At 33.9% G+C, this 21,762-nt stretch overlaps 1 protein-coding gene and 1 long non-coding RNA gene across 2 annotated transcripts in view; both read left to right on the top strand.

Annotated features, from left to right (window-relative positions):
- The first annotated feature begins 435 nt into the window (after window positions 1-435).
- Window positions 436-21,762, top strand: part of LOC129453110 (uncharacterized) — a 309,370-nt gene continuing 288,043 nt past the window's right edge. Inside the window, exons 1-2 of the mRNA XM_073862167.1 lie at window positions 436-580; window positions 665-994. Coding sequence (XP_073718268.1) covers window positions 556-580; window positions 665-994 — 355 coding nt within the window. The 5' untranslated portion in view covers window positions 436-555. The remainder of the gene's footprint in view (window positions 581-664; window positions 995-21,762) is intronic.
- LOC129454137 (uncharacterized) overlaps window positions 14,930-21,762 on the top strand; it is a 37,803-nt gene continuing 30,970 nt past the window's right edge. Inside the window, exons 1-3 of the long non-coding RNA XR_012365926.1 lie at window positions 14,930-14,987; window positions 17,810-17,891; window positions 18,174-18,254. This is a non-coding gene — a long non-coding RNA (uncharacterized lncRNA). The remainder of the gene's footprint in view (window positions 14,988-17,809; window positions 17,892-18,173; window positions 18,255-21,762) is intronic.

Below are 21,762 nucleotides of genomic sequence, written 5' to 3'. Positions count from 1 at the left end.
TGAACCTCACAGTAGATGGGTAGTGGCTATAGCTGTGGGTGTACATCAGATGCACATTTGTTATTGTGGTACATCACAGGATTAAATTAGTGCGCTCAAAATTTTCCACTACGATTTCAAACACTGCAATGTGGCTATGCCTTTAAATAGTCCACTATATGATCATAAAAAACTGAGCTTGACTATATGCACACAGCAGATGTATGTGACACACAGTTTCTAATCTATGACTTTAAGGTGCTTCCTGTAACTGTTGATATAAGTGAGACTTTTAAAACTCATTCACACAGCTAGGGGATCTCAAACCTGCACAATTTTGTTTTTTAGATGAATAGTGACAATATTAGTAGTGTGTTTTCTCAACAAACAAAAAAAAAAGGCTACATGATTTTGTTTTGCATTTATTGCTTGACATGATTAAATTGATTTAAAAACTGACTTCCTTTACATTACACGGACAGTCTTTGAGTCTTTCAGACGTCTGCATCAGTTCATCTTAAATGTTGTGTGAAAGAAGCGGTTTTCATATTCAATCTGTTTGAGCCAAACATCAACATGAGGATTATTCAGCTGCAGATTTGTGAGTTTATTACAGGTTATGAATTTTAATGTTTTTGTAATCTAAAGGTATTTAATTTAGTTTTTCTGTGTTTTTTTCTTTTAGATGTGTTAATGTTGTGTCACGCTGCAGTGTCTTTAGATCAACTAACAGATTTGGGACAAAATGTGACTATAAACTGTGATCTGGACTCAAATGAAGTTTATTGGATTTTACTGAAACAATCAGATTCTCATACAGTGATACTGCGCTCATTCTCAAACCAACCTTTACCTTTTTACTTAAATAAAACATTTAAAAACAAATATTCAGTAGAGTCTAAACATGGTCTGGTGATATATAATATTACTGTAGATGAGTTAGGAGTTTATTACTGCATGAACACAGGCACAGGATCTCCAAAACTCAGTAACAGCACAAGACTGCACATCATCGGTAAGTACATTTGCTCATTTATTGATCTAAACATATTAATACATGTGATTATTAACATTAGTGATTCACTTCTTTAGTTTTTACTGACTTATAACTTATAAATAAGGCTTAACTTTAAGATCTTATTTGAAGATATTGTGCTCAAATATAAAAAACTTTTTTACAGAGCCAACTCAACCGACTGAGTTAACTGAATGTAATAATCACACACATGATCCAGTGACCGAGCAAAACTGTACAGAATGGAAGACGTTCAGCCTTATATCTGCTCTGATAATTTTTGTTTTATTCATTATAGTCATAGGTGAGTACTTATACAGTAATAAAAAGTTGTTGTAATTAAGTAAAAAAAATTATTCATGATTTTGGCTATTGGGTATTTATCTTTTATAATACATTTATTTATTAAAATAATATGATCTAAGAAAGTATAATAACCTTAAACTGGTATGATATGACAGCCTTTTGGATTTATTTTTATTTTCATGAATTTATGAATGTCATATTGAACGAGAGCTTACAGTACATGGAAATTTTATACTTTTAAATATTCAACAATAATAATTAAGGAAATTATTAAAATTATGAAAAGCAATAAAAACAATAAAACATGGATACAGTTTTTTCATACATAAAATTATAATTTATAAAAGTCATGCACATTTTATGGTTTTACAGCAATATAATTAAAATTTCTCTGTATTATTTTTAGGACTAATAAAAGTTTGTGTTACTAAAAATGGATGTTGGATCAGATCTAAAAACAGTTCAGAACAACTTCATAACACAGATCAACAGCAGACACAAGTTACAGATCAGGCTCAAGACCAACTACAGGTAAAAACAGTAATATCATTACAGAAATTATTGATAATTAGTGTGAATTATTGCTAAACTTTTAGGCCACCAATGCGCTGTGAGATGGATTACTGTGTGAAATTTGAATTAATAGTCATCAGCTGAATTTTAGTAATGATTCCTTGTTGATCTTTCAGTATGCGACGATGGACTTTTCCAAACTACGTAAAAAACCCCGTCCTAGCAAAGACAACAGCACATATTCTGCTCTAAAGCTGTCAAGATCAAGAGCACAAGAATATTAATGATCTCATATTGTACAGTACAGGATCATTAATGCTTACATTATTGTATAATCTAACTAATTTTAATATTTCTTTTGGATTTCAATTCATACTATAATGTATTGACATTTTTAAATTAGCATTTTTATCTCTTTAGTTGCTGACTAGACAACAGCAAAAACCACAAGCTAAATTTTATAAAGTATAACGGAATAAAAATGCATTGAACTGTAAAATGCTGTTTTTAACGTTAGTGTTCCTGCTGTAAGATATTCTGCAGCTTTTACGATGAAAAACTGACAGCTGTGGTTGTCACCTTAAAAACACAGGAAACATGTAAACAATGTTGCAGTATTTGTATGTTATTATAAATCTGCTTTACAGATTACCATCATAAAACAGTTGGTAAAATGGATGTCTACATGCTGAATCACACTTCATTACAAGTGGCCTTTCAATACAGTAGATCATATATAAAGATATAAAGATGTAGTCTAGTAGCCAGCCCATAGAGCCCCATTGTGAACCCGGAAATGTTGAGTACACCAAAGTTTTATTGCATGAATGGGAAGTGTGGGTCCCCAGCGTGCAGGGGCTGCCGGATGCTGATTTGCATGTGTTGAGCAATTTGCATGGTTGGCATAGTTAGCAATGTTGGCTTGGTTGTCCATTTTGGTCACATGTTTTGCACTGTGTGGCCAATTTCTGCAGTGTGTGGGTGGTTTTAGAGGTTTTGGAGGATTCTGATTTCATTTCTGCCACTTTCAGACTTCAAAATGGTAATTCTATAACAGATTTGGATTAATTTAGACACTTTTTTATTAATTCCGAACAAAATTTTGGGTTATTTTTATGGTAAACACTATATTCTCACATTTCAGAATCACAAGAACTCATGCTCTTTGATGTGAATGTTGATAACCTCAATATGTTTACATTTCTTGAGGTCTGGTCATGTTTTTATGCAAATAAGCTGTTGCAGTGAGCTGTTGTATATACAATAAGTATGTTGTAAAGCAAAGGAGCATAGTCTATTTTTACAGTCAAAATTATCCTTGCCGATATTTTTATATTCTTATATCATTTTTGTTTTCACATTAAGATAAAAGGTTATAATGAGTTATAATGACAGTTTTGTTTAGTACATTGTGAATTTCTATTCAGATCCGTTTTGTGAGTGAATCTGGTGTTCAAAAATTAGTTACCATTATTAAAAAAAAAATTATTCTTCTTTTTTTAAATTAAATAATCTGGAATGGATTAAAAACATTTGATATTCAGTGTTCTTGCTGCTTTCTCAAGTTGTCGTGTAGTATTAATTTAACCATTCGGATCTAGGTTTAAGGGACAAGTTGGGTGTTTTGCACTTGGAGCACTGTTTTCAGATTGTTTATGATGAAATAGAACGGTTTTGGCTGAAATTTCGACATATGCGGCTGCCCTGAGAATTTTTGGGTGTTTGTGTTTCACCTCACACCTCTACAATGGGTTTAATGGTGCACTGGAACAGTCCTTTCTAAAATGCATTAAACTTTCGTTTACCACGACGTGAAACTCAGCGAGTGGTCAGGGGTGTTCACTTATATGCTCACACAAAAATCGCTGCAAAAGATGCTATTTCACTATTTCATCATAAACAATCTGAAAACAGGGCTTTGGGTGTAAAATACCGAACTTGTCCTTTAAGTACTTTCAAAACAAAGAGAAACGTTTTGATCAAGTCGAAATGTCAGAAAAGAAGTGTCTGTTTGCACCATGCAGTGGCAAAAATAGCGACTTTAAAATATCTTTACAATCAGAGGAACTCTGTAACCTTGGATGGAGCCCGTATGAAATTTACCGAAAGCGCAAAAGGCCCCCAGCAGTGAAAGCACTACCTCCTACAGAACGTATGCGCCTTCATGGAAGACGTGCCCACCTACAGGTGCTACTATAAAAATCAGCTGACCAGCCTGATCCACCGGTTGTGGATATCAACTTGTTTGGATGGGACAAGAAGATGGGTCTAAAGGAAGGACCCTACTGAAAAATCCAGCTAAGACCAGCATAAGCTGGTAAGCTGGTTTTAGTTGGTCTCCAGCTTGGTTCTAGCTGGTTTTGCTGGTGTAGGAAGCTGGTTTTGCTGGTGTAGCAAGCTGGTCTAGCTGTGTTTTGGTCATGTTTTAAGCTGGTCTAGCTGGACTTAGCTGGTCAGGCTGGAAGACCAGCTGGCCCACCAGCATGACCAGCTTTGTAAGGTTGGGAGGACCAGCGCAAACCACCTTAAACCAGCTACCAGCTTATGCTGGTCTTAGCTGGATTTTTCAGTAGGGGAGAGGAACTGCTTATGCTTACACAGGATTCAAGTCCAGTTGCTCCTCCTGCTTTGTTAGATGTTGTCAGCTGTGGTTTCAAAGCTGTGTTGAAACCTTGTACATCAGCAAAGTGCAGCTGTGTAGCTGCAGGTCTGGGCTGTACCAGTTATTGTTCCTGCAAAGGCAATGATGGTATATACTGCAACATACTTGCACAACACCAAGAACACAAAGAAAGAGATGAAGGGTCTGGAGAAGATGATGACAGAACAGAAGAGACTAGTGAAGATGATGAGGCTGCCTTTTTATTAATTGTGAGGCATAGCAGCTGGCCTGAAGGTGGGAGCCAGTGTGTGCGTTGTGTGGTGCGGAGGTAAGGCCCGCTTGGTTAGCCTCCCGTCTCCGATTGGCGGAGTTTTAACTGGGTCCTCGTTTGATTTTGCGACTTGCGGACCAAGCTGGAAAGCACATCTGCCATTCCGGCATGGCCCTAGTGACTTGCGGGGCCTGTCTTGTATGGCATGTATATGTTGTATATTTACATGTTTGCCTTGGTGCAGAGGTGAAGCCCTCTTGGTTAGCCTTGCGTTGGCGAGTTGGGTTGCCCAGACTCAGTTTTAACTCTTGCGTCTGGCGAAGTTTTAGTTTACCCGATTACTATGTATCATACAGTTCCAGGATCCAAGTTATGTCAAATACCCGCATTGCTTTTTCATCCAGAAATGCATAACATTCAGCCTAACAAAGATTCATTGTTTATCCAAAAAGCTATTTTGAATTTTCAAAAGTGTCAGGAGGGGATTCAGCCTCACTATACCCTGTAAACAATGAATCAACATTTATAAGTGCACTCATGATTCTGAAATGTTAGATTATTTTATTTACCATAAAATAACCTAAAATTATGATTGAAAGTAATAAAAATTTTAATAAATAAATCAAAATTTGTAGTAAAATTGGCTCTTTGAAGTCTGAAAGTGCCAGAAGTGAAGTCAGCATCATCTAAAACCTCTAAAACCACTCACATATTGTAGAAACTGGCCATTTAGTGCAAAATATGTGGTCAAAATGGGCGATTAAGCTAATATTGCTAATTATGCAAATTGTGCAAGTTGCTCAGCATGTGCGGGTTGGCATCCGGTAGTTTCTGTGTGCTGGGGACCCGTGCTTCACATTTCTGCAGTGGAGCTTTGTTGTACTCAACATTTCAGGGTTCACCTAGTTGGCTACTAGACTAATGGTTCGTGCATAGTGTCATTCACACAAACACAAAACACCATACTTTAAATTCTTCTGGGTTGTAAACAGTCATCACTTGGCTGTCATGAGGCCATTATAATTGTGTCTGATCATTTTTTACAAGTGATACCAGTGAAACTTGTCATTTAAATGTCATTAAGTGTTAATACTCTATCAAATAGATTTATAAAAGTGTCATAAATATTTCTCTTGACCTCAACTACAGTGGTACAAATTAAATTTGTCATTAAGTGTTAATACTCTGTCAAGTAGTTTTGTAACAGTGTCATGAATATTCTTCATAAAGTCTTTTTTTTAGTTTTTCTCCAGGTGTTAGAGAAAAAAATTCCAATAATAATAATAATTAAAATTGATAAAATTATATTTTTTATTGCATAAGACAAATTCACCTAAAATAAAATGAAAACAGTACAATAATGAGTTAATCCATGCAGCGTTTCGTCCATATCACTGCAAAAACGTTAATGTTAATTAAATTAATTAATAATAAAATTTTGTTAGTTTTTTTCTTCTATGTCAGAAAATTTTAGAACCCTCTGTGTGAGGAAGAACAAGTTGTGTTATTTGTCAGTTTTTGATGTATAAAAAGATTTATTTAGAAGTTATGTTGTCTTGGTAATGTCAAGTTGACATAACGAAGACATTTCAAACAATGTCATCTTTGCATTCAAATGACATAATTGAGTGAATGACACTTAAAGAGACATTCCACTTTTTTTGAAAATATGCTCATTTTCCAGCTCCCCTATAGTTAAACATTTTATTATTACTGTTTTGGAATCCATTTAGCTGATCAAAAATAGTCCCCTTGGTTATTTTCAATAGCAGGGGACTATTTTCGAGCAGTGGGTAGTGATGTTACATCAGCAAAGTGCTTGATTATTACGCCAGATTGAGAGTATAGCCATATCAGCCTAGAAAATTGCAACTTTTAATTTTCCGCCGGTCTTAGTATATGATGTAACTACAAAAAAATTAACTTTTAAATAGGAAAAATATTGAAACTCTTTGGTTATTTTTTAGCTCGATGCTAATGGTCTAATCAGATTCAATGGATTGTGCTAAGCTATGTTAAAAGTGCTAGCGCCAGACCGGTAAATCAGCTGAATGGATTTCAAAACGGTAAGAATGAAATGTTGAACTAGGGGAGCTGGAAAATGAGCATATTTTCAAAAAAAAGTGGAATGTCCCTTTAATAAAAATTGTCCTAAATGTGCATAAAATCTTTTTTTTATGTTCATGACACGTGTCATGTTATGATTATGAAGGTAGGTGTCATGTCAGTCTTATGAACACCCCTTCAAGTAAAGTGTTACCGAAGTTGCGAAATTTGTAAGTTTTAATTTGTAAGACCGGAGCTGCAGACTTCGGAGCGGACCCATTACGGATCCGTCCGTGAGCCTATTGCTATGCATTTATAGTATCTGTTATTTTTGTTATAACATGGCAGCCTCAAATGCTTGATTCTGATGAAATTAGGGGTTTGAGAGGTGATAAAAAGATAAAAACAAATTTGAAAGCAGCGGGTTTGTTCTGTCATTTGATATATTGTTTATTTATATATTTAAATAAGAACATTTTCTGAAAGGCATTAAACTTTGTGAAAATCATAAAAAATATGCTGGCGCTAACATGCAAGTTTAAAAAAAATGGGTGGGGAAAGAATAAAAATGAATTAATAAGGAAATGCATACGTATACTCCGGTCTATTTTTAAGATGGTGGTCAAGTGTAGATGGGAAAATTTGAAAATAGTGAGTACAATGTGGCCAGAGCAAGCTTGACTTCCTCCACCTGATGTGGTTAAGCTTTAGATCTGCAAAAACCTGACAACTTTAGAGGGCGGTTTCCCGGACAGGGATTAGACTAGTCCTAGACTAAAATAAATGTAAGAGCTGTCCAAAATGAAAACAGCTTGCACTGACACACTTAAAATACATCATTTCCCTTTGTTTTGCCTCGAAATGCACACAAGTAATGTTTTAGCAAGCCATGTTTGTTAAAACTATATTTCCTAATTAAACTAAGGCCCTGGATTAAACTAAACCCTGTCCGGGAAACCACCCCTATGTATTTAATCTAAGGCCACAGCATAAGATTTACTCCTAAAGTTTATTTATGAATTTATTTTATACTAGCTTCATATTTAATTATTCATAAGAGGCAAACTACAGAGACGTTAAATCGACTAACAGGTCTGGAATAAATTTTTTACTATAAATTGTATATATTACATAATAAAGGAAAGATTTATTTGTTATTACTATGAGTAACTACCAGATCCTTCTGTGATATTACTATACACGGTATGAAAAAATAAAGTGATGTAACTGTTAACTAAAAAATGTTGATACTCGCTCAGGGGGGCACCTCAGTCAATGCATGCAATGGTTGCCTGTTGATCTTGAGAATCATACCGGCAATCTTTGGGTTACAAGCCCTTGTCACTAGACTACATTAAGCACAAACATATTGTTATTTGGATACAAAAATATGCTTTAATTGAAATAGACTAACATTTATTATATAGTAACAGACAGCAAACTTTGCTTAACCAACAGAAAGACCAAACAAAGTAACTTATAAACAGTACAGCAAAATCAAAGAGCAGATTGTGTTGTAGGTTTTCAGGTCTTTGCTTTCACTGTTGTGTTTTAAAGGTTTTTACTGATGGAAATGAAACATTTGGATAATGTTCACAAATTTAGAAGGTGACCTGTAGATGCGTCAAATGCAGTACAGTATTACTTCAGCAACTTCAATCATTTTTTTTTCATGTTTTTAATATTATTTAAAACATAAAACAACAGCTATACTTTCACTTTTCATCTTTTACTATATATGCAGAAGTGGACTTTTTAAAACTGTGTAAAAGGTTTCAGCTTTATAAAAGCCCACAGCACTGCTTTGAAGCTGACAAAACTGTGAGCACAAGATCACCTGAAACCTCACACATTCAGTTGTAGTAAACAGCTTTCTTATGATTTTAGCACCTCGTGCTTCATGGAACAACTGACCACAATTTATGTTTGCATAGGTAATAACAACTAAATTATTAATTGTGATATTAACATACATTCGAATCCATTAGATGTCTCATATTGAAATAAACTTCAGATTATACATGCATATTTGTAAAACCACAACATCTGCATGGTAAACTTTTATGTTGCACGGTAGTCATATAGCTACTCATGATTGGTTGACAGAGTTTCTGTTACTTGATGTAAGTATCTACTTGTTAACCCAACTTTAACTAGCTTGACAAAATGCTAAGTGATGTGTCTATATAAGTTGATAATTTCTGCTTTTGATTGACAAGTTGTCAAATGAATGTCTATGCAAGTTTTTTTTGTATGGATGAAGTGATAACTGCATTGATCAGAACAATACTTCTTCATATTTCAATTTATCAAAATAAAATATATCTGGTGTTAAAATTGTCTTAAGTTTTGAGTTGTTGTTTTTCAAATAGGACTGAACATCAAAAACTGTAGGAAAGAAATTGAATGTGAGTTTAACTTCCTCTCTTTTATGAGACTGAAATGTTCACACAAAACAGGAAAAAGTTTTCAAGTAGAGTTTCACCTCCTGGGCTATTTTTAGTCGTGCTTGCATTTATGCAAAGCATCACTGTCATTATTGCAATGCTCATACTTATTTAGTGCTGCTCGCATTTATGCACATTTTATTAATGGAAAGCTGCTTTGGAACAATTAAACTTTTATAAGCGATCGGTGCAGGATTTCTGAACGGGGGGCGAAGAAACACAAAGAACCCCTTATGTTACGTACACGCCAAACGTGGGGCATCGCGTTACTCGCTCTAGATTTTTCGCTTGAGTTAAATATTTTTCGTTTGGCACTAATAGCACGTGTTTTCACGGCAACCGCGTTGCCCAATGCGCGTCATTCACATCGCCCCGCACGAGAACGCGTCTGATCGCGCCTTTGCATTGACTTTGTATGTCATCTACTCATGCAAATCTTTGAACTCGCGTTTGGTGTGTATGCCCCAGACTTAACATTGCGCCGAACTTTACCAGCAAGACCAGCATATGTTGTGTTTTGGTGCTGGTTTGCTAGTGAACACCAGCTAAACCAGCATCAGCACCAGCATTAGCAGCTAAACCAGCATTAGCACAAGAATCCCATGCTGGTCATACCAGCAAGACCAGCATATGTTGTGTTTTGGTGCTGGTATGCTGGTGACCACCAGCTAAACCAGCATCAAACCAGCATAAGGTCTACATTGTACCCCTGGGGTTTAAGAGCCACCCAAAATTTCCAGAGAGGAGAAAATCTCATAGATTTAACATTGCGAAGAACTTTGACAGGTCATACAGTAGATCCAAGCAAGGATATCGTAGAAATATGTGAGTTACAACATTTGAAGATGATGGTAGACTTTTTAAAAATTTACTCCACAATGGGTAAGTGTAAGTTCAGTCTAGCAACCATTTTGGGCACTTTAGCAACCAATCCCTTAGATTGCCATTATAAAATACCCAGATGGATATCTGCAACACAGTGTCATAGAGACATGTGAGTGCGCTCATTTTACTCAGACAACCAAAAAAAATCTCTCAGGATCCTTACAGAGCTGTTAAGCTACGCCTGTCAGCTATTGCTGTTCACATGAACGGATGTACTTTGATGTAGTTACTGTGGTCAAATTTGTCTTAATTTTATTATAGTGTGTGTACTAAACCCGTACTCAAGGTCTCAGGAAAGTTTCCAGTTTGTAGAATCAGATTAAATAGTTTTGTCGCAGGGCTGTTAGCATTTGTGTGGTCTCTAATGTTGTTTCACTTAAGTAAGTGTCATAATGGTGAATGTATGGTAATGGATACTCAAAATGTGACCTCTGCATTAACCCAACCTGGTGAGTAGAAACACACGCACTACACGTCATAAACACACACAGAGCAGTGGACATGAGCTTCCTGTCTGCCATGACAACCTTTAAAATAAAAGTCTGCTTTTAGGCCACAAGTGCCCACCAAGCCCATCTTGGCATGATCAGATCATCTAAAGTGATTTGGTTTGTTTGTCAACATGGTTCATTTTATTTTTAATGTCTTTCGTTTTAGGTATCTGAAGAAATATCTCTGAAGAGGGTTTTAAAATTTTCCCGACATCTGGTTTATGGAAGTTTTAAAGTTATTAATTAAATGATCAATTAAAATCGCAAAATATTTCCCAAATTTGAAAATAAATGATAAAATAAATACTAAAACATTAAATAATGTTTTATAATAATGCATCTTTCCTGCCAAAATTAAAAATAAAATGCAATTGATGAACTTGAAAAATAATCTGTAAATACATTTTATAAAGGCTTTTAATTCATGCCCAAGCAGTAATAGTGTCAAAATTAATGTAAAGTTCAGTTTTAATTTTATGTTTTTTTTTATTTATTTATTGGTTTTCATTTTCAACTTTTATGCAAATTTGATGTTAATCAGTGGGCGGGGTTTACTTGCTCAAGAAATTGGGATTGGCTGAAGCAGTGTTGCCAACTTAGCGACTTTATTGTTACATTTAGTGACCCATTAAGTCAATCCTCTGTACAGATGGGCTACTGTGTCGCTTGTACTGGCCCACAAGTGTCGGGTCTTGTTGTCCTGGTGAAATGTGTGTCTCTCTCATCGTCTACATCTGAGCAGTGAGCAATATTTACATTGTACAAGCTGACGCATCAATATGAGATCAACATGCATTGCTTACATTACAAAAGAAGAACCAACTGTCGCTGTGTATGTCTGCAGCTCGTTTGACTGACGCCTCACCAGATCAGATGTGTGATATTACGCACATACATTACAGCGGACCAGCAACTTAATGTTTGTTCCTCCTTTCAAATGTAAACAATTCATGCGGGTCTCGTGATGTGTCAGCTCGTGCAGTGTGGGTGTTGCTCACTGCTCAGATCCATGCACAGTGTGTAGACGATGAGAGATACACACATTTGGGAACAGCAAGACCTGGCACTCGTGGAACGGTACACTGTAAAAAAAAATCCGTAAAAAAACGGTAAATCTCTGGCAGCAAAGTTGCCAGAGAAATTCCGTCAAATTACGGTAAAAAAAATGTTTTTCAAAATTACATACAAAAAACGTAAAAATACAGAGAATCTTTTACAGTCCTAATTCATTAAATTATAGAATATTACTGTTAATAATTGTTATAAAACTGTAGAAAAACAGATAAATTATGTGAAAATACATTAAATACAACTACTTTTCAGGTCAATCCCTGTAAATATACGGCTTTTATTAGTTATTTTAAACTATATTAAATTGCTCTGTATTTATACAGTAATATTATTTTAAAATCCAGTTTATCTTTGTAAAATAACTAAAAAACACCTGTATAAAAACGTATTAAGTATGTGAAAATACATGAAGTACAAGTGACACAAATGTTTGTCTAAATCGGTCTAGAAGTCACTAAATGTAGCAATAAAGTCGCTAAGTTGGCAACACTGCTTCAGCCAATCCTCATTTCTTGAGCAAGTAAATCCCACCCACTGATTAAAATAAAATTTGCATACAAGTTAAAAATGAAAACGAAAATGAAAACCAATAAATAAAAGAGAACATAAAATTAAAACTGAACTTTACATTTTAATTTTGTCACTGTTATTGCTTGGGCATTAATTAAATACCTTTAAAAATGTTATTTAAAGATTCCTTTTCAAGTTTGTCTTTTAATTTTAATATTGGCAGTCTTGCCTCAAGATTGTATTGAAAATTAAATGTCAAATCATCAATTGCATTTTTGTTTTTCAGTTTGGCAGGAAAGATGCGTTACTTATAACCTTAAAAATGTTTTTTTTTTAATGTTTTAATTTTTATTTTATCATTTAATTTTAAAATGTGGGACATATTTTTCGATTTTTTCTATCATTTAATTAATTTGGCAGAAATAACCTTTCTGTTTTGTATGTTTATGTACTAGGGTTGCAAAGGGGCAGAAACGTTCCTTAATCTGGGGAATTTTGAAAAATATTCCAATTTGGAAACTTAACAGGAATTTGTGGGAATTTACAAGAATTTATTGGAATTATTTAGACAATAGAGAAATTTATATAAACTATATCATATACAAACGTAAATAAACACTTTGTTTCATCATAAGCATATACATGCCTGCAAGGTAATACAAAGTTTAAAAATGAAGTCTTGACAGATTTCATTGTAAATAGAACTGGCCCTCTACCCCATCAAGGGGTGATCACTGAATTTGTAAATTTACTGATTGAGCAGTAATTCAGCAAAATAACTATTCTCAAATACAACTTCAAAACAGCTCAGATTGTTAAAATAGGGCTTCAAGTGCCTGTTGTCAATCAACAATCACAACATTGTGACCTCTAGTGATTATCAAAGGAAGTTCAGCTTTACAAACAGTTCATTCTTTATACATGGTGGTATAAGTAAGGAATAATTGACGACGGGCCATTGAATTATAAGAAAATAATGCACACCCAAGGTGTTTATGCAAACATCTGGTGCCTAGTTTTCAGACATTTGAAAAGTTAGGTGTGCGGTTATCGAAAAATAATGCATACCCATGGAACATTTCTCAAGCAATCAGAATACAGCATTCAACAGACCCGTGTTATAAGCAACATTAAATGTTATTATATTAAACATTTTGAGAGATGAAGCAGGTCAAAAGCAGGAGTTCAGTTGATGTAAGTGTGTCTAGACATTTCAAACAGCTCTTCATAATCATTTCATAAGCTCTTAAGTATAAAACACTTTCATATGTACATACAATGAGTGCGTTTAGCTGCTCCTACAGTGTTATGAGTGCATCGAGCCACCTACTGTTTAATGTTTACTGTTTAACTGGTTTAATGTTTGTTTAGATCATCAGAACTATTTCACCAATACTAAATGATGGAGGGTTCCTAGAATTTACCATATGTACATACTTACTGACCACTGACTCACCAACTTGAATCCTGCTTAAAATGTGTATCGAGTTGAACCAATAACAACAATTTTTGAGGTTTGTAAAATATGATATGCTAATATCATGTCAAGATGTACAAACAAGAGACAATCATTCAATTTAAGAATAGCCTATTACATTGATTTATTTAGCACACCCTGTTATCCAAAGGGACTCATAAATGGACAATATATTTCATGTGTGAGGTTACAAAACCAACAAAACCTTTTATTAACGATTAAAGCACCTGCACAAGATCACAATGAGACTTTATGCTCACTGTTTGTCAAATGCCCAGCCCAGAGTTTCAGTATTAATGCATTACGTGTGTACATCTCTTAAAGCTTTGAAGATGATTTTAGTGTTGCAGGCGCTACGACATGGAATAAGCTGCCACCTAATCTTTGTGCGTCCGACAACCTCCAGACCTTTAAAAAACAACTTAAAACTCATCTATTCACTATGCTCAATGAATAACTCCGTTTTCTCTGTTCAACACTGTTCATCTTTACTTTATTTCTATAATTCATCTAAATGTATGTTTTGACAAAAAGGTTATTTGTTTTCTTTGATTTATGTTGATCAGTGTTTGCTTGACTTCATCTACCTGCTGCTTGTTTGTCTGTCATAATAAGCAGCTGGCCTGTATATTTGTCTTCTTATTTGTATTGTATAAAAAATAAACATATTATTATTATTATTATTATTATTAAGACACTTTGCAGTCCATAGAGTTTACTTTGTCTGAGATGCAACTCTCAAGGTCCAGAATATTTAAGAAACATATGCTGAAATTTTTTGAAAAGTTAACCAATGAACAATAAATATTAGTCTTCAAGACAGTGATCCTGCTATACCAGTTTACAGTAAATCTACAATAATGTTTTTATGCTGAAAGTTTTGCTTTATATATTGGTGTTATAGTCAATTTTATTATTTATTATTTGTTATAGTCAAACTTTGTCTATCTCTCTCTATATTTGTGTTTAATAGCAGGTCACAGACCAACGATTCCCATTCAAAGACGTATCTCGTTGCTTAATAGTACAATGCACTGCTGGATAAACTAACTAGCTAGTCATGATTCGAATAGTTGACTAATGTATTATGCTGTTGGGAAACGCACCCTGTTTAGGTGCATATAAAAATGAATGCAATGATGTCATCTAAATGCACAAGACCATAAAGAGTTGACATTTTTTGCATACTTCCTTGAATGACGTTTGCATACTTTCACTTTGATCACAAGGTTGTCTCCAGGTCTGTCAATCATTTACATGCAGCCAATCACTGTCGAGCACTCCCAACACAGGTGGAGAAACCTTTAAATATATATAGACCAGTGTTGTTCTGATGCTTTACTTCATGCCACCAGGGAGGAAACCTTATAACAGGTAAGTTAAATTGGTTAGTGTAACAGGATCTGATTAAACTTTATAGATGATGTATTTTAACTTTCAATATCAGTAAAGCCCATCAGGCAATTAAATAAATGCTGCGTGGTCATTTTTATTTTGTGTTATTTGAACATGTTATGTATCATATTGTGTTGATTTTGTGTTAAAATAAATAAAAGGGATTAAAAGTAACACAATAGTGTTCCAATAAAAAAAACATACCGTATGTATGTTTTTAGGACAACGCATTTAGTGGGTTAATTGTCCCAAAACTATCACTGATTGTGTTGTTATAAATGTTTTAACATGAACCTTTGTACCGAGTAATGCTGCTGTCATTCCTGTCAAATATTTGTTTTGCTTTTCTGGGAATGTTGCAGTTCATCTGGTTTTTAAAGCAAACATTCAGTGAACAAACCTGTAGCCCGAGCAACCATTGTTTATAAGGGACGAATGCATCATTTGACTGTGAAATCAACCTGATGGTCTTTAACAAAGACTTTGTTTCGATATGTTTCACTGTATAAGTATAATGTGTGTGACCTGCCATATGTAAAATAATATTTTAACTGAGATATTAGCTTAGGGAACACATCATGTACCTGATGGTGACATTGCACCTTTTTTATGAATAATCAAATAATCAAATTCACATATGTGGATAAATATATAGACTATAGTTACCTCCCTACATTAAGTACCTTTCTTAAAATGTTTTACAGACCTTTTCAAAATGACAAATATAATACAATTTTAATAGTCATAGTAACCTAAAAGGGATTAAATGGAAGCTGTTGTTCATTTTAGTCTCATTCGGCTATCACATTGCACTGGACGTGCGTGACTCGACACAAGATAATAACATTTTTCCAAAGTTTTTGTTTTCATATTTTACTATGTTGTTTCGTCCTGTTAGTTGTTTGAAGTTGTTGATAAGATAAAATGCAGACGAGTATGTGAGACAGACATCTGTTTCAGACTCCAGATAATTTACATGTGCTGATAAAAAAATAAAGTAGAATATAATCTCCAAATATATATATAATATATAATAGCATAATGTGATCAATGTTTCACGACTTACCAGAATGACACACACTTTATAAATGCTTTAGTTATGATGCCATAGATGGTTTGAGATCATAATGTGCGTGTTTGTTAATTTCCGTGAGAGTCACAGAATTTTTTGCTCATTTTTCCGTGGCCCTACCACGGACTTTCTTTTCTGTGGCATTCTCACGAATTGGTTATTAGTTACTGTTTTGTCCTATTTTCTTATCATTGTCGCTTCGGTTTAGGGTTAGATTTACATAAAATTACATCCTTACCCAAACCCAACTCTAACCCCAACGCCAGGCGAAAATATGAACGAATAAATCAGAAAAAAGTAGTATAAACTAATACTTAAAGGTGCAGTGTGTAATTTTTAGAAAGATCTCTTGAAAGAAATGCAAAATAATATACAAAACTATATTGTCAGGGGTGTATAAAGACCTTTCATAAAGAACCATTATGTGTATTAGAATGAGACCTTTTTATCTACATATAATGAGGGTCCCTTTACATGAAAGTTGCCATTTTGTGCCGCCATTTTTCTACAGAAGCCTTTAACGGACAATTTTTTACTAAGTTGTGTCCGACGATGACGTGTTTGTCTGGTGGCAGCTTCTCTATGTGTTTCAAAAGCGAGGGGTGAGCAGTGGACTAAGCGGTAGGTTGCAATTCGCAACCTCACCACTAGATGCTGCTTAAATTTAAACACTGCTCCTTTAAAGTGACATACTAATGCAAACACCAAATCTAACCCTAAACCGAAGCGACGATGGTTTGAAAATAGGAAAAAGCAGTTGAGTAACCAATCCTTAAAAATGACACGGAAAAGAAAGTCCGTGGTAGGGCCACTGAAAAATGCGGAGATCCGTGAGAATGCCACTGAAAAATTAGCAAAAAATTCTGTGACTATCCCACGTAACTTTGTGAGATCATGTTGATCAAACAGTAAGCTTGATATACTGAGACACTTTTGTTGCTGTGGATTCCAGGAAGTTCAGAGGTATCTGATGATCTCTCTCTCGATCATGACCATAAACAAATGCCAGAAATGCAAATATAGATCTTAGGACATTTTAAATATATTTAAATATAAGTAGACAAATTATGAAAACATTTACCATAGTTTTTGCAAATGGTAACCATACTATAATTTAAGTGTCAAACTTAACCACAGTATACTGTTACTTTTTCAAATGTAAGGTCCAAAGCATACCTATATCCTACATAATGTAAATTACATTTTGTGAAAATATAACCATGATATATGTAATATTGACTGAGTAAGATCATGTCAAAGATTAAAATGAATATGATTGATAATTAGATGACACTTTAGCCTGGATTTCACAGACATGGTCACATATAGGCCCATGCATACAAAATGCAATGAAATGTCAAAATGTTGATAAAAACAAGACAAACAGAATTCATGTGTACCAAGACTAATATTAAAAAAGACTGGAAAGTCTTGTCGTAATAAGCATACAAATATCAAACACAAATATAAGATAAAGGCAAAAAAAGGGAAACGGTATAAATTATAAGGCACTTATACTTTAAGATTGGAGGGTTTGTAATAAAATAATGCTTACTTATTCTGAAAGAAAGTATATACAGTAGGTTGTGTGCATATTTTGCATATACAGTCAAATCATTACATTTGCAAAATAAGTAAATATTAAAGTCATTTTGTCATTTTCTCGCTGACACACATCAATGACAAAAGGTTTTGCAGTTGTTTTACAGTCGTCATCATTGTCATTTAGGCTTACATGACTTGCATGCAAAATAATGCAAACCCGACCGAAACCCACCCAGAGGTCAGTCGGAGGGACCTGTCCAAATACTGTAAGTATAATTTAACCTAATGATATTACTTTTTTGTAAATTTTTAATCAACCGGCACCTGTTGTAAGTTTCTATTTAAAGCTTATTGTTAAAGCGTTCGTCTAACTTAAAGCCATTGAGCTTTAGCAATTTCCCGTAAGGAATTATAACCATTTCTGGCATGTTGGGTTAAACTGGTCTAACTTGTTATCTCATAATAATGAGAAGTTTAAACTTCCCATAATTATGACTTGATAAATGTATTAATACTTGACTGATTTTTTTCATTATTTCTTTTTTTAGCTCCTAAATTCATTAGGATCAGAAGACGAATATGCATTTCCACCGCATCCTGGTGATTGGAGATAAGAGTTTTGTAAACAGGTAGGTCTATTATAAAATCATTATGAGACCAAAGATAAACAAATGCCATGATATAAAACACAAAGTCATCTTTAAATTGAGATGAACATTGATATCTGTAGAGATATGAGCTTATAAACCAATAAAATAAGTTTTAATAAGCACTGCACATTGATCTAAGCATTTTTCATGAGGGCATGTTTTTGGTGATATAGACAATGCATATTTAAACAGGGTTTGTAAGTCAAATGTCAAACAACTTCTCCACTTCCTAAAAAACAAGACTTACAAGCTAAATTTTTAGTACATAAATACTTCAGTGTCTATAATTTACATATAGATTTTGTGTAGTCCAATGACAGAACCTTACTGCTGTTTGTTTATGTAGAGATAAAAATTACACAGAGGTACACTGATAAAAAATCACATTAAATATTGATAACACAAGGTATAAAAATGATGTTTCATTAGATTACAAAATAATTTAAAAACTATATATACAATCTTAACAATTGGGAATTTCAGGTAAGTCCATAAAGTGTGGGGAAAGTTGTTATTATATACATTATTTAATAAATGTTTGTATTACACATGCACATGAAATTTCTTCAGTACATGAAGCAATCTCTCTGTTGTTTTATTTGGACATACACGTTCTCAATTTATTGTGGCACAAATTCTGTGTCCTATACACATTCAGCAGAGATCTTTGTCATGTTGTCATGATAGTATCACACACTTGGACATCAACAATACACATCTCTCTTCCACCACACACAACAAAATCACCAGCGTATCACCAGGTCAGGTGGTACTTATATAACCACCAGCAGTTCAGTAAGGTGCTATGTGTGCCATTCATCACAACATACACCACAAGTTGACCTTCGACTTTAAGCCAATTTCTGGCCCTTCCATCTGAAAGTGGCAACAGATGCGAGACTTATCAGACACAACAACGTTTGTGAATCAATGCTTACACACTTTGATCCACGTTGACTGAAGTGGCACCCGATCTTATCTTCAGCTGCTTGTTTCACATACTGTGTGACTTTTCTGACTTTAGAAGGAAAGTTCAAGGTCATCTTTTCAGTTCATTCTGATGACTTTCAGCACTTGATCAACTTTCAGACACATTCAGCAGATCCTCTTGATCCTCCTACATGCCTCCATATATTGAATTGCTCTTCTACACAAAGTATTTGTGTAATGTTCAAAATCTGCTAAAGCCATTCCAACAACACTGTGAAAGAAATACACCCTGAAATAGCACACACTACTGTTTCATCTGTCTGATACATCAAATAATTTACTATGATTTTCCTCAAACTAAAGGACATCAAAATTAAAAGTTCTCCCGAGAAAGTATTAATACTATTTTTACATGAATGCAAAATGAACCATAAATAGAAACAAATAAACTGTCCTTATAAGCAAGGAGAAAGTTTGACTTCTTGCTTTGCAGTTAGTTTAGCCTACCTAAGAAATTAATGACACAATAAGATAATTTTATATCCAGTTAAGGATGGTTACTAAAATAACCATGCTTGCATTCATAAGAATGATAATATTGTTTTTAGCAAATTTGTGCAGTGCATGTTTACATTTTAAATGCACCTTTAAATTGAAATGGATTTTTATCTCTTAAAGTTATTAAAAACATTTCTTTATTTTTGTTATTATAGTTTTGGTGTGGATGCCGCTATCCTCTTAAATTTAAAATAATTTAGAATTTTTTTTGTATTTATCATCCTTGTTATGATTGGCACTGACTTAAAATTGAAGCACTAAAAGAAAATCACTTCTGATTTCAAGATGATGATTTTCTCATATAAAGTTGAAAACATGAGGCTGATCACTAAGGAATATCAAAACATTTACAAAACAAATATCATTTAAAAATACATCACGTTCTCTACAAAGGAAATAAAGCAAAGCAAAATAAATTTACCAGGAACAAAAACACAAAAAGCCAGCTGGTCACAAAGCCAGTACATTCAACCCAGACAGGTGTCAGAAACAGCCAATCACAGAGCATTATACATATATAAAATTAAGACAAAGGCCAAGAAAAACAGGTAGGCCTACTTTATTTGCATGACATTTAAATGTATAGTTAAGTGTCAAGCCGTGATCAGACACCAGAGGGAGACAAAACTCATAATCTAGAGATGAAGTGGATGATTGCTAGAGAAAAGAGAAGAGACTTAAAAAGCAAATATCCACAGCAGAAAGCAAGCTGAGATGGGAACGAGCAAAATACAGATGTGATACAAGTTAGGATAAAAATATAAAACAGACATTATGAAACACAATCATTACTATCAAAACACAGTGTCTTATTTTGCTCATTGACATTTTCTCTAAATCAGTACTTTATTATTCAGAACAGTTAAAAGATTAAATATTAAAAGTTTTCGGCAAAAATACTGTTTATTAAACTTATTATGCCTTGTGTAGAATAGATAATATTGAAGACAAAGTGAACAACAAACCTTTTTAAGGATTTTATTTATATTCCATATGTAAGCAGAAGATCAAGTGTGAGCAAGATTACAATCAGCAAACAATCACATCACATGCTGAAACGATTTTATCACAATTTGAAGAAAATAAGGTCAGAGGATAAAGTATTGTAGGGTACACAGCTCCCCCTTCAGGCCTGCTTCAGTAATGTAACAGTGGACAGAAACAGACAAATCCACATAGAAACAAAACAACAAATAAGTAAATCATAATCATATAATGTAAGAATAAATAAATTAAGGCTGTAAAATGATATATTACAACCATCAAAGTCGTAAATAACACTAGGGCAGTTTCCCATACAGGATTTAGATAAATTTAGGACAAGGCCTTAGTTATATTAGGACATTTTACTCAATTTTGTGTGCATCTTCAAACAAAACAATGGGACTGAAATGTTAGGATATTAAATGTTTTAAATTAAGGCAGCTCTGGTACTAAGATAAGCCATGTCCCCAAAACCACCCCTACATTGCTCCCTCTTTTTCTTTAAATAATACGCCCAGTGTAACGGAACTTTCTGCATTTGCTTAATTTTATGTAACATGACAAAATATTTTCAGAACAATAACTTTGAAGGCCATCAAACATAGTAAAAACATAGTAGAAAAAGTCATACAAAAATAGACCAATAGATATTATAGTGCAGAAAAAAATCCCTGACAAAATATTACCGTAGTTTTACAACACAGTATTATCAGTGTTAATATGATCTATAGGATGTTTGGGCACTTAAACATCAGCAAAGCACATATCTAGATAATGTAACAAATTATACGCCATAAACCTGAGAGGAAAGATTTCATAAATCCAGAGCAGTTTGGTTACTTGAGAAAGTCAACTTAGTTCTTAGAAAAGTAACATCATCATTTGTTTACAGATGCCATTTGGTCTGAAAACTTGAAATCTAATGCAACAACATTCATAAAGGTGAAGTTTACATTAATGTGGCTTGAATATCCACAAGCGTTTTTTGCGCAGAATGCAGAAAACACAAACAGAA

The sequence above is a fragment of the Misgurnus anguillicaudatus genome, chromosome 23, assembly GCF_027580225.2.
Source record: "Misgurnus anguillicaudatus chromosome 23, ASM2758022v2, whole genome shotgun sequence".
NCBI lineage: Eukaryota > Metazoa > Chordata > Actinopteri > Cypriniformes > Cobitidae > Misgurnus > Misgurnus anguillicaudatus.
This window is presented reverse-complemented; position numbering and strand designations above follow the sequence as displayed.